Source organism: Microtus ochrogaster, chromosome 4, assembly GCF_000317375.1.
Source record: "Microtus ochrogaster isolate Prairie Vole_2 chromosome 4, MicOch1.0, whole genome shotgun sequence".
Taxonomy (NCBI): Eukaryota; Metazoa; Chordata; class Mammalia; order Rodentia; family Cricetidae; genus Microtus; species Microtus ochrogaster.
This window is the reverse complement of record NC_022011.1, coordinates 48,572,398-48,584,647: the sequence shown is the minus strand read 5'-3', so window position 1 is coordinate 48,584,647 and position 12,250 is coordinate 48,572,398. Positions and strand designations below refer to the sequence as shown.

The following is a 12,250-nucleotide window of genomic DNA, read 5'->3' as shown; positions in this document are numbered from 1 at the left end:
TCCTGGTTCTTGCTCTGTAGACCAGGCTGGTCTTGAACTCACAGAGATCCGCCTGCCTCTGCCTCCCGAGTGCTGGGATTAAAGGTGTGCACCACCATCGCCCAGCACGGGGCCAATGGCCTGGAAGGAGGGCAAGGTCCCAAAGTCCCAGAGATTGGGATATGGGAAAGGGCACCATGGCAAGGCTGGTGGCCTCTCACCTGCCACTGCATTGAGCCACACACAGCAAAATCCAGCCAGTGCAAAGCTGGGCACAATCCAAATGCCCATCAGCCACATATGTGGACAGTGATGTGAACTCTGCCTGTTTACATGACTCACTCAACTCTCAAAATGATTCTCCAAGGAAGGAGTTTCTGAGGAAGTAACTGAGGCCACCAAGATTAGAAAGTGTGCCCAAACAGCATCTGCTACAGGAGCTGGGCCTCAGCCCCAAGAGGCCTGGCTACAGCCATCTCTTAGTCAACTGTCCTTCTACTTAGCAGAGCCTGACTTAGTTCACAAGCATCTGGACAACACAGGTGAATGACAAGGATGCAGCCAGAGGTTAAGCCAGGGTTCCACCTGACCACATCCATAGTATCTAAGAACAGGAGGGACCCATGTGAACTGTACCCTGTGGAGTGGTGTGTCCTGCCCTCTCTGCCCAGGAACACACAGACCACTTTGTGTATGTGCATGGGAGGGGTGAGAAGTGTGTGAGATGTGCCTCTCATACACGAGGGTACCTCAATCTCCATACCTTCCTCAGCGTGCCATGAACCTTTAAAACACACGCACAAACTTTGCACATGTATCAGCACAGAGCATGCCTGGGTAGGTAGCTCCTGAAGCACTCGCAGCGGTTCCCTAACCCTTTGAGGTAGACAACACAAACAGCAGACACAGAGACATCAGCATCAGGACCCCATGGATGCATCCTCAGCTTCAACAGTTACTACCACACATCGGGCCTGTTTCCCCACACTAGCCCCACCCCCACAGCTCTTCAAAGTGCATTTTACTGGATGTCACAAGCCCATTTGCAGTCATCACCTTTTCAAACACATTGATTTTATTTACACGTATGTGTCTGTATGCTTATGTAATATGTGTGAGGGCCAGAAGTTGTGAGCCACTTAATGTGGGTGCTGGGAAACAAACTCTGGTTCTCTGGAAGAACAACACATGCTCCTAACCACTGAGTTCCCTCTGCTACCCCTTTACCTTTTTTTTTTTTTTTTTTAAAAAAAAAATCTCTGGCTATGTAACCTAGGCTGGTCTAGAATTCCTAGGTTCAAACAATCCTCCTCAACCTCATCCAGTTTGCACTTTACCCTACTTTTCTACATGAGTGCATACCACCTGCAAACTTAAACAGTTTTCACATTAACAAACCAAATATGAAACATGGGGTCAAGTCTCTGTGTGTGTGTGTGTGTGTTTTCAAACGTACCTGTTAGGAACCATCCCAGGTAAGTACAACACTACCCTGCTTTAAAGCCCTTCTCCCTGAGTCCCCAGCACCCTCAAGAAGGAAAGTAGTGGCTGGCCTTCACTTCAGGAGCATGGAGGGGAGGCAGAGCTGCCTCTGCTGCCTGTCCACTGCCTCCGGCTAGCTCTAATGGCCACTGTGATTCTAAGTCTGTGGAGAACTGCTGGGAGGAGCAGAAGGGGCTCAACACCTTGCCAGCCTACCTTCTGCTATCCCAGGCTGTAAGATACTCAACCCCTTGAGGTGGACAGCCAGGCCCTCCTTCCCCAAGAAGGCCAGCCATACACAAAAATCAACAGTGCCTGGGAAGAAAGGCAGGTTCTTTCCACGTGCAGGGAACCTGCTTGATCACATGAGGAAGAAAAAGGGTCATGCCTAAAGGCCCCAAGTCTGCTGGCCCTCACTCATGACTACTCCAGAGGCTTGTACAAGTTGCTGCCAGCCTGTGTGTGCAGAGTGTAGCACAGGTGTTCCACTGCTGTGGAGCGCTCTTCCTGCTACAGGTGTAAATTGCTTTGTGAGGAGATGAAAACACTCAGGAATATGCAACTTTGAAAAAGCAATGAGGCAGCCACCCATAATGGCACACACTATTAGGCCCAGAACTGGGGAGGCAGAAGCAGGTGGATTTCTGAATTTGAGGCCAGCCTGGTCTACAGAGCAAGTTTCAGGAGAGCCAAGGTTACACAGAGAAACCCAATCTTGAAAAAGCATACAACGTGTCCCCCACCCCCACAAAAAAAGAAAAAACAAAGCAAGGTAGCTCAGTAGATAAAGGCATTTGCTGTCAAGCCTGATGACCTGAGTTCAAACCCCAGGACACACATAGTGGAAAGACAGAACTGACTCCTACAAGTTGTCCTCTGACTTCAGTACATACACTGTGGGACAGGCATGCCCACAAGCACTCGAACACACTCTTGAGTACACACACACATACACCCCCACTCTCCCACACCCTATACTCAACTAAATAAATAGATAAATGTACTGGAAACAACAAGAAAACAGCAATCATACCCAAGACAGGGCTAACACTCTCGTGCCAGGCACACTGTACACGCAGTATACTGTCCCTCCCCCCACAAGGGGTTTTAGCAGGGAAGGAATGGCACTTATACATATTTTTGGCTGTATCTTTTCATAATACTTGTTTCTTCTTAACAAGCACAACTTACTCTCATAATCAGAAAAACGGTAGAGGAGGGAACAGGAAAGTGACAGACAGACTCAACAACTCTGGGAGCACACAGCCTCTTACTTTTTTTTACTTTATTCTTATTTTATGTGCACTGGTGTTTTGTCTGCATGTATGTCTGTGTGAAAGTGTCAGATCCCCTGGAACTGGAGTTACAGACAGTTGTGAGATGCCATGTAAATTCTGGGAATTGAACTCAGGACCTCAGGAAGAGCAGCCAGTGCTCTTTACCGCTGAGCTATTCTGCCAGCCCCCATTTTGGGGGATTTTCAAGACAGGGTTTCTCTATGTACTTCTGGGTATCCTGGAACTGACTCTGTGTTGTTGTAAGAGGCTGCTAGTTAGTTCCTGGCTGCTCAGCCCCAAAACAACCACACAGAAACCATATTATTTGCAATACTGTTTGGCCAATAGCTTAAGCATATTTCTGGCTAACTCTTATATTCTAAACTAGTCCATCTCCATTAATCTGTGTATTGCCATGTAGATGTGGCTCACCAGGTAAAGTTCCGTCCCAAGCATCTGTCTCTGGTAGGGCTACATGGCTTCTCTGACTCCACCTTCTTTCTCCCAGCATTCAGTTTAGTTTTCCCCACCTACCTCTGTTCTGCTATAGGTTCAAGCCAGCTTTCTTTATTAACTAATTGTATTCACAGCATACACAGAGGAATCCCACATCAACTCTGTAGACCAGGCTAGCCTTGAACTCAAGAGATTCTCCTGGCTCTGCCTCCTGAATGCTGGGATAAAAGGCACATGCCGCCACCACCATCTGGTTCTTTTTCATTTTTACATCTGCTCCAGGTGGTCTTAAACTTGTGACCCTCAACTTTGTGAGTGCTGGGATCACCAGCGTATGAACCTATAATCCCAGCAGCTCTATTTATTTGTTTATTCATTCATTTTTATTTACTCATATTTAGTCATTTATTTATTCATTTGAAACAAACTCTTTTTGTCCAAGTTGGCCCCAGGCTTTTGGGCTTATGTGAGTGTCCTCCTGTAGCTTCCTGGGTAACTGGAGTATGGCTATACACTATTCCACCTCAATTCACAGAAGTTTGTTTTTTATCCGAGAAAAGATTTCTCTGTGGAACGGCCCTGGCTGTCCTGGAACTCAATCTGTAGACTAGGCTGGCCTTGAACTCACAGAGACCCACCTGCCTCTATCTCCTGAGTTCTGCCACCACCACCACCCAGCTACAATACTCTTTTTTTTTTTTTAAATATTTGTATGGTTTATTTAACATTATTTTATGTGCATTGTTGTGAAGGTGTCAGATCCCCTGCAACTGGATCTTCAGACAGTTGTGAGCTGCCATGTGGGCTCTGGGAATTGAACCTTGGGTCCTCTGGAAGAGCAGTCAGTGCTCTTAACTACTGAGCCATCTCTCCAGCCCTACAATACTCTTTTTTGTGATGAGACCTAAACCTGCTGCCAGAGCAGAGATCTTTTTTTTTTTTTTTTTTGCTTTTTCGCAGGGTTTCTCTGTAGCTTTTTGGTTCCTGTACTGGAACTAGCTCTTCTAGACCAGGCTGGCCTCAAACTCACAGAGATCCGCCTGCCTCTGCCTCCCGAGTGCTGGGATTAAAGGCGTGCGCCACCACTGCCCGGCCCTCTCTGTAGCTTTTGATTCTTGTCCTGGAACTAGCTCTTCTAGACCAGGCTGGCCTCAAACTTACAGAGATCTGCCTGTCTCTGCCTCCCGAGTGCTGGGATTAAAGGCGTGCACCACCACTGCCCAGCTCAGAGCAAAGAGATCTTAACCCTAATCCCTGGCTTTAGACGCTGCTTCTGCATGGGCCTGAGCTTTGGTCTAGAATGTTTTCTCTGAAGCCTTTCTTGCGCTGCTGTGCTATCATGCATTTCTGCTGCCAGCTCCTCAATGGCTTCTCGAGCCCCTCAGTCCACCCACACGATGCCTTTAATGCACCCTTCCATTTGATCACACTCTGTCCTGCTTCACAGCCCCCATCCCCTAGCAGAGCCTCTCTGCCATGTGGTCTGCTGACACCAAGCTCCAAGCTCGGGTCACTGCAGGACTCTATCAGGACTTGGCAAGTGTTTCTGTCCTACCCTGTTCCAAAATGGCTGTCCTGGGCACACCTTCTGGAAGGTCCCAGGCTCCTGCTCTCCCTCACACGATCATTTGTTTTGTGCTACAGTATCTGTTCCAGCACCTGCCCTTTTCACAGGGCACAGAACCCACCATGTGCCACGTCAACATTCAGAGCTCAGTTTTCTGAAGGCTGTACACAGCCAGCCAGCGTCTCCTTCAGGAATACCAGAGACCAACCACAGGCCAGCTTTCACACTGTTTTCATCCTCTGGCTTGTCTGGCATATTGATTGGCCTTGCTTCCCAAGGCTTTTCTCACTGGGTCCCAGCTATTGGCAGCCCTTTGCTCAGGCCAGGTCCAAAGTTATAGAAGAGAACAAAGGCAGCCAAGCCACTGCATATAACAAAATGAGAAATGCTGTCTTTGTGTGTGTGTATAATTTTAAAAAGGAACTAGGCATGGTGACTCAAGTCGATGACACAAGCACTTGGGAGGCTAAGTAAGGCCAGAGATGTTGCCAGCCTCGATGATGAAATAAGCTCTGGACCAGCCTGGGCTACAGAGACAGACCTCGTCTCTAGAGATCACAAGTGTAAAAGAACAGTGTGGGATAAAGGACCAAGCAAGGCCCAGCGATTGGGCAAAGCCAGGCTCAGAGCTCCCATGTGGCCTGGAGACCCCAAGTCTCATCTACCTCCTTCGTAAAATCAGGACGACAGGGAGCTGGCAAATTGCTGGGAGGCTGAGACCAAATGCAGGCTCAGCATTTCCCCACAGCTGGTAACTGTTAATAATCTCAGACTGGGCATGTTCAAATTAATTTCTTCCATATTAGTCAGTCCTGGCTCTTACACAAAGGGCCTCTTCCTTGTGTCAATGTGCAGCTGCCTCCAGAGAAAACCAACATTTCACAATGCCTAGGACCTGCCTCTCCAACAGCCGCTGGGTCTCCATTCTGTCCAGACTGTGGTAAACTGAAGGACGCACCCCACGTGAGCTGCATGTGGTCTTATTTGGGATTTTCACAACCCTCGGCGCAAGAGATGCCTGCCACTGATTCTCAGACTCACAGCACCCACCCTCAGAACATAGCCTCACACTCAGTAAGCGAAATTCAGGGAGGGTCATAGCTTGAAGGGAGGCACCAGCAAACAGGTAAGGGCTGGACAGTCTTGGCAGCAACCTCCAGTCAAGAGGTCAGACCGGGAGGTGGAAGTGGGACAAAGGGCTGAGGTTCTGCAGGGAGATGGCAGAAGGCTGAGTAGCAGAGCTAGCTATGAACTCTTCTGACAGGAACCAGGAGGCCATGAGGCGTACAGAGGAGACAGAAAAGGGCTGGGTCAGAGTGGGATGTTCACACCAGGTATTTCACAGGCAATGTCATTACTGATGACTGCAAGGTCCAGAGAGACCATCTGTTATCAGGAGCTCTCGAGTCCATAGTACACTGTCTGTTGGGAACAATGCCAGCCTGCGACCACCAGACCACTGCTTAGGACACTTGCCTTCTGAATTTAATCCTGCTGCCTCAGCCCCAGGCCCTCTGCTGCACTGGAGCGGGGTGAGGGGTGGGGGCTGCCTACCGGTGCTGTGTCTCAGGGCGATAGAAATAGTCCACTGGGGTGTCGAGCCGGGAGAAGATGGGTGGGGGGATGTAAAGTGGCAGCTCCTGGTGGAAGAACTCCTCCTTCTCGGGTTTGCGCATGAGCACTCTGTCATACATGGACACATGCTTGCCCCCTGCTTCCGTGTGCACTGCCAGGTACTGAAAGTCAGACATTCCTGGAAAGACAGAAGAACAGATGGCAGACTCACTCCGGTCCTGGTACTGCTGTGCAGACACTCCAATCCTTTCAGGAAGGGGCTGGATGAGCTGTGCAGCACCCTTCTGATGGGCGCTCAAATTAGTAGAGTAAGAATGGCTTAAGGGGAGGACAGCAGGTAAAGTCCAGGGAGCTAATTCATAAAACAGTGTGCCCCTGCTGATCCAGGGCTACACAGAGCAACAGTGCGCTGGCTCATTAGAGAGAAATACAGCTGTGACCCATCAGGAGTCCCCTCCTCCTGGAAGACAATCCTCATGGCGAACAAGCACTACCAGGAGTCTGCATCCAAGCCCAGCCCCAGGGACTCTAGGTCTAGGTCCTGCTCTTCTTTCCCTTGTTTTATGTTTGAGACACAATCTTACTGGAATCCAGGCTGGCCTCAAACTCCTCCCCCTCCTTTTTTCTCTTTGGATTTCCCTTTTCTTTTCTTAACCATTTAGTTTCTTCAGATTCTTCCTTAGGGCAGCAGCTGTAAACAGCTGTGTCTAAGGTGTGCTGATCATGCACCAAGCACCTCCCACATGACTCTAACAGACACCACTGCTGGCAATCTTGTCCAGGGTCCAGAGCACCGACAAGAGGCTGAGGCAAAGGGAAGCTAGGGCACCTGCCTAAAGAAACTGGTGAGTGGGGGACAGTGGATAAGAACAAATACAATGCTACAGGTGTAGGAATATGTCACAGCGAAACCCACTACTTTATAGGCTAACTTAAAAACTGGACAACAACAAACTGTTAGGGCTCATCAGGCATAATTCCAAAGTGAATGCTCTTTTGCTCTGTCTTTCCTGCCTTCCTGCTTTCTCCTTATAGTTCCCTGGAAGGAGCAATTCTGAATGAGGATCCTGCACTAGGCGTCCAGTTCAAAGAAGCATGAGGTGGTGCCAAGGGACCCACATCAGCCAGGGAAGTTTCAGACGATGAAACTAGCAGCCATCAAAACTTGACAGGGGAGCCAGGCAGGATCACAGTCCTATAATCTGGGGGCTAGCACAGAGGTTCATTGGGCTTAAGAGTTTAAGGCCAGCTTGGGAGAAGGCTCCAAAACATTGGTGTCTCAGACTGGGGAGCTGATCACTAGTCTGATCTAGTACCACACAATGGTTTATCTTAAAAATGAAAAGATTCTCACAGAACTCAATAGATTCCTACCTTCTCTTAAGCGGTTAAGAGCAAGGAACCAAATCTAGTTCCCACATCAATGACTCACAGCTGCCTGTAATTCTGGCTCCAGGGTATTTTACACTGTCTTTGGACATCTACAGACACTTATACACATGTGCCATATATGCACATAAAAAATAAAAAATAAACACTTAAAAAGAGCCAGAAAGCCAGGTGTGGTGCACGCCTTTAATCCCAGCACTCAGGAGGCAGAGGCAGACAGATCTTTGTGAGTCCCAGGCCAGCCTGGCCTACACAGAGAGCTCCAAGACACCCAGGTCTATGCAGAGAGACCCTGTGTGCCAGTTAATACAAGTTAACTTAATACAAGTTACAGTCATCTGAAAGGAGGGAGCTTCAATTGAGAAAATGCTTCCATAAGATCGGGCTGTAAGCAGATAAGCCCAAGTGGCATTTTCTTAGTTAGTGATTGATGTGGGAGGGCCCAGCCCATTGTGGGCTGGTGGTCCTGGATTCTGTAAGAGAGCACGCTGAGCAAACCATGAGGAGCAAGCCAATAAGCAGCATCACTCCCTGGCCTCTGTATCGCTCCTGCCTCCAGGTTCCTGCCCTGCTTAAGCTCCTTGCCTCACTGCTTTGGATGGAACTGTGAGTGAAATAAATAAACTCTTTTCTCCCCAAGTTGCTTTTAGTGATAGGGTTTCATCATAGCAATAGTAACCCTAACTAGGACACTCTGTCTGAGAGAGAGATGAATAAAAGGTTGGAAGGCAGTATATCCACAATCTGTAAGGGGCTGTTAACTGGAAAAGGGAAAGGCTGTCTCCACAATGGGCAACGGCTCTCCCTCAGGCATGGGCATACCCTACCCCACTTTCCATGTGGCTCCATATCAGGCCCTGAAATCACCCGATAGCAATACAGATGTCACAGTTACCCTGGAATTTATAAATTGTGGAGATGATGCCAAGGATTTCCAAGTCGAACGTGACCTGGGGTTGGGTCTCGGCCCCCGGGGCAACTCTCCGCCGTCTGGTCCTTTTCCTGATCCGGAGCAGCATGCTGCTGGTACTGAAACGGTTAGCGCACACAGGGTGGCAGTATGGATCCTTGGGCCGGAAGTAGAGCTCAAGCCTCTTGGAAGGGTCAGTATAGATCTGCAGCAATACCAAGGGAGACACGGGAGTGGTAAGCAGCTCAGCACCCATCAGAGCACTGCGCCTCTTCCCACAAAGCCCAGGAAGGCCAAGTGGCCCTTCTACTTCTAGCTCTTCCTTCCACAGAACTCATTTTTAAACCCACGTTTCTCAGTGTTTAGACAGTACAGAAAAGGAAGTCAAACAGTCTCAATAGGTTATAAAGTGCGATAATTAAGGTATCATCTATCAAGGCAAGGCACAAAAGGACTCTCATAGCTCATCATAGGAAGGCTTATCATCCTGTTTACTTCTGAGTTGACAGAAGCTTTCATAACTGACTAGGGAGGGCTACCCATGCCAAAAACTACTAGCCTGCTCCAGGATTCAATCAGCAGTCAGTCTCACAAGCAGGTGCTTCTAGATCCACAGGGGGCTACAAGAGGTTAATAATCATTCTGACAGTCACTGCTTATTACTTATAGTCCTCCAGGCCCCAGTTCTGTCTTCTTATAAAAGCAAAATAAGCAAGCAAAATACAACAACAAAAAGTCCTAAGAATAGTGTCTACTTCATGATACTGCTACACAGATTAAATTGAAATAGTTGAGCCTAACTCATGGTAAGAACCCAGCCCCTGCCACCTACATGTGAACAAGTGCTTGCCCCACATTTGGTAAGAGGCACACAACGAGTGTCAGCTCTGTGTGTTTGCACCAAGAATGTGCAATGGCTTGAGGTCACCCACAAGTTCAACTCTTAATTCCCAATACTCAGGACGGGGCGCCTTCAGGAAGTGCTCAGGAGCAACCTAGGGAAAAGATGGAAGCTAAAAGCCTGGGTGCTGGAGGGATGACTTAGAGGCTAAGAGCATCTGTTGCTGTTCCAGAGGACTGGAGTTTGGTTCCCAGCACCCAGTGCACAACCACCTGTAATGAAAGCTCTAAGGGACCCAACACCCTCTTCTGGCTTTCAGAGTTACCTGCAAACACAACTGAAAATAAAGTTTAACTCTTTTTTGTTTGTTTGTTTGTTTGTTTTGTTTTTCAAGACAGGGTTTCTCTGTGGTTTTGGAGCCTGTCCTGGAACTAGCTCTTGTAGACCAGGCTGGTCTCGAACTCAAAGAGATCCGCCTGCCTCTGCCTCCCGAGTGCTGGGATTAAAGGCGTGCGCCACCACCGCCCGGCTAGGTTTAACTCTTAAAAAAGAAAAGCAGCCTCAGTCCTCAGGCATTCCCCCCCCCACACACACATAAAGCCCAGAGCACTGACCTAACAGAGAAGGGATAACCCTAGACATGGCCTAGCACATCGGAGTACTCCAGAAACCCAAGCAGAGGTATGAACAATAGAGGATGATCCCTTGCAGCTATCCCTGGGGTAAGGGAGAATAAGGATTCTGTGAAGGCCATAATGTGAATAATGGAAACGCTACCAACACAACCAGCTCTTTCCAACTCTAGTTGGGCATGAATTCAAGTCCCTGTTGTAACTGTAGCGACTGTCTGGCCTAACCTTTACGCGTCCCCTTATCTGGAAAATGGAAATAAAAACAGCAGTATCTAGTTCACTAGGTTGTCTTTAGGACTCAATCACATTTTAAAAAATTTTTTCTAAAATTGGGAATTATACAGATATTAGTACACAGGTGAACAAGAGAAGTTCCCTGCTCTGCATTTACAGCTTCGGGACCACGTAATAAATAAACAGGTAATAAATGTATCAAAATGTAACAATGGAAGGGGCCAGGTACTAACTGACTGCCTAAGGTGTTCAGGGAGAACATTTCTAAAGAAATATCCCAAGATCTGGCACACACAGCATTAGTCTAGTACCCAACTTGCTGTGTGGCCTTAAACTGTCTGTTCACTTGTAAAGTGCAGGTGTCGTCAATTCCTATTCTAGGGGTTCCAATGGCTGTGGCATGTAAATAAAGCTAGTTCAAAGGCCCTGCCCTATACACTCTGTTGCCAAGGAAACCTCTCTCCCGCCGGGTAGTCCCGCCCATTCGGTAGCTTTGGTTCTTTTCCCGCGGTCCCGCAGTTTCCCGGCTCCTTACTCGAGAGACGCCTTCCTCGCCGCCCAGAGTCTGTAGCATCTTGGACTCATTACGCACGACGCCTGGGTATTCCACGCACACCAGTCGCCGTTCCCGCCGTAGGTCCACGGGGATGGCGGCCTTTGATTCCGCGTCCGGCTCCACCGCCGCCATACCTGCCAGTCCGGTCCCGGGCCGCCGTGGTCCGCTCCTCAAATGCTTCCCCGAGGCCTCACCTCAATGGTTCCGCGAAGGAATGGTTCCGGTTCTCCTTTCCGTTCTCGTCTCCCTAAATCACTGAAACTCGAAGGCCTTCCGGAACCAGCGCAGCACTGTTTATTTTGCGGTACTACAGCAGACCGGAAGTTTTTTGTTTAAAAAGAAGAGGGACGGACTGAGGGGCGAGACGAGGGTGTATCCCACCAGCTAGCCCAACCAGCCGAAGCCAGGACTCGACCGGGTCCTTCCGGATATCCCGTTCAGTGAGAACTTGAAGGCGTGCTTAAGGGATCTTCTGGCCTGCCTCCCATCAGTGAGCCCCTTTTCGGTTGTCAAACGATAAACAGTTCACTGGGTCCTTTTAGCCTTGCTCCTGTGTAGATGAGTTTAGGGCTGATCACTTGAGATTGGATATTATGGGGTCATTCTCAGTAGCCACTGATTGCCTGTAGCTCTTTATCTAGGGGGTGGGGCTTTGTGAGTGAGATTTTCTCCTTCATGTTGATACCAACAACATGGTGTTGTTTCGATGGTATTGTTGAGATTTCATGGTACTGCTTTCCTGTCCTAGATACAGTATGCAGAAGGGGGATCTCTCTCTCTCTCTCTCTCCCTCTCTCTATTTGTAGGCTTAGCTAGCCAGTAACTCGCAATGTAGACCAAGGCTGCCCATGAACTCGGAGATCTGCCTGCCGCTATCTCCTGAGTGCTAGAATTAAAGGCGTGCGCCCCCATGCCCCAGCGCAGGACCGGATTTCTGACAGCCCTTAGAGGGAATTCTGGGTGAATGAAAATGGTGGACTTGAGGCATCGTGCACCAAGTCCTCTACTCGCACAGACTCAAAGGCCCGAGTTTGAGCAGGATTCAGGCGTCCTTCTTCATCCATTAGGCAGATACTAAAGACCACTGTTGTGTGGAGAAATGGATCAGGTAGGCAAAAGTGGATTCATATGAAACACTAAGAGACAGACGAGTCCAGGCAGGAGATGCCTCCTGGTGGTGAGGAAATGACTATGAGAATGAGTTTCTGGAACTGCATTTGAGGATATTATGTGTAGGCACCCCAAGTTTCTGAAGTGATTTCTCAACTCGTTGTAGGTGGATTAGAAAGGCAGAATGGGGGCTGGAGATGGCTCAGTGGTTGAGAGGACTTGCTCCTCTCACAGAGGACCCA

General features: G+C 48.8%; 1 protein-coding gene across 2 annotated transcripts in view; it reads right to left on the bottom strand.

Annotated features, from left to right (window-relative positions):
- Gtf3c5 (general transcription factor IIIC subunit 5) overlaps positions 1–11,742 on the bottom strand; it is a 20,612-nt gene extending 8,870 nt beyond the window's left edge. For both annotated transcript variants that reach the window (XM_005346189.3, XM_013346075.2), the window contains exons 1-3: positions 10,878–11,742; positions 8,621–8,840; positions 6,316–6,514 (exon numbers count right to left, since the gene is read on the bottom strand). In XM_005346189.3, the coding sequence (XP_005346246.1) occupies positions 6,316–6,514; positions 8,621–8,840; positions 10,878–11,030 (572 nt within the window). In that variant the 5' untranslated portion in view covers positions 11,031–11,742. The remainder of the gene's footprint in view (positions 1–6,315; positions 6,515–8,620; positions 8,841–10,877) is intronic.
- Between the last annotated feature and the right edge of the window lie 508 nt (positions 11,743–12,250).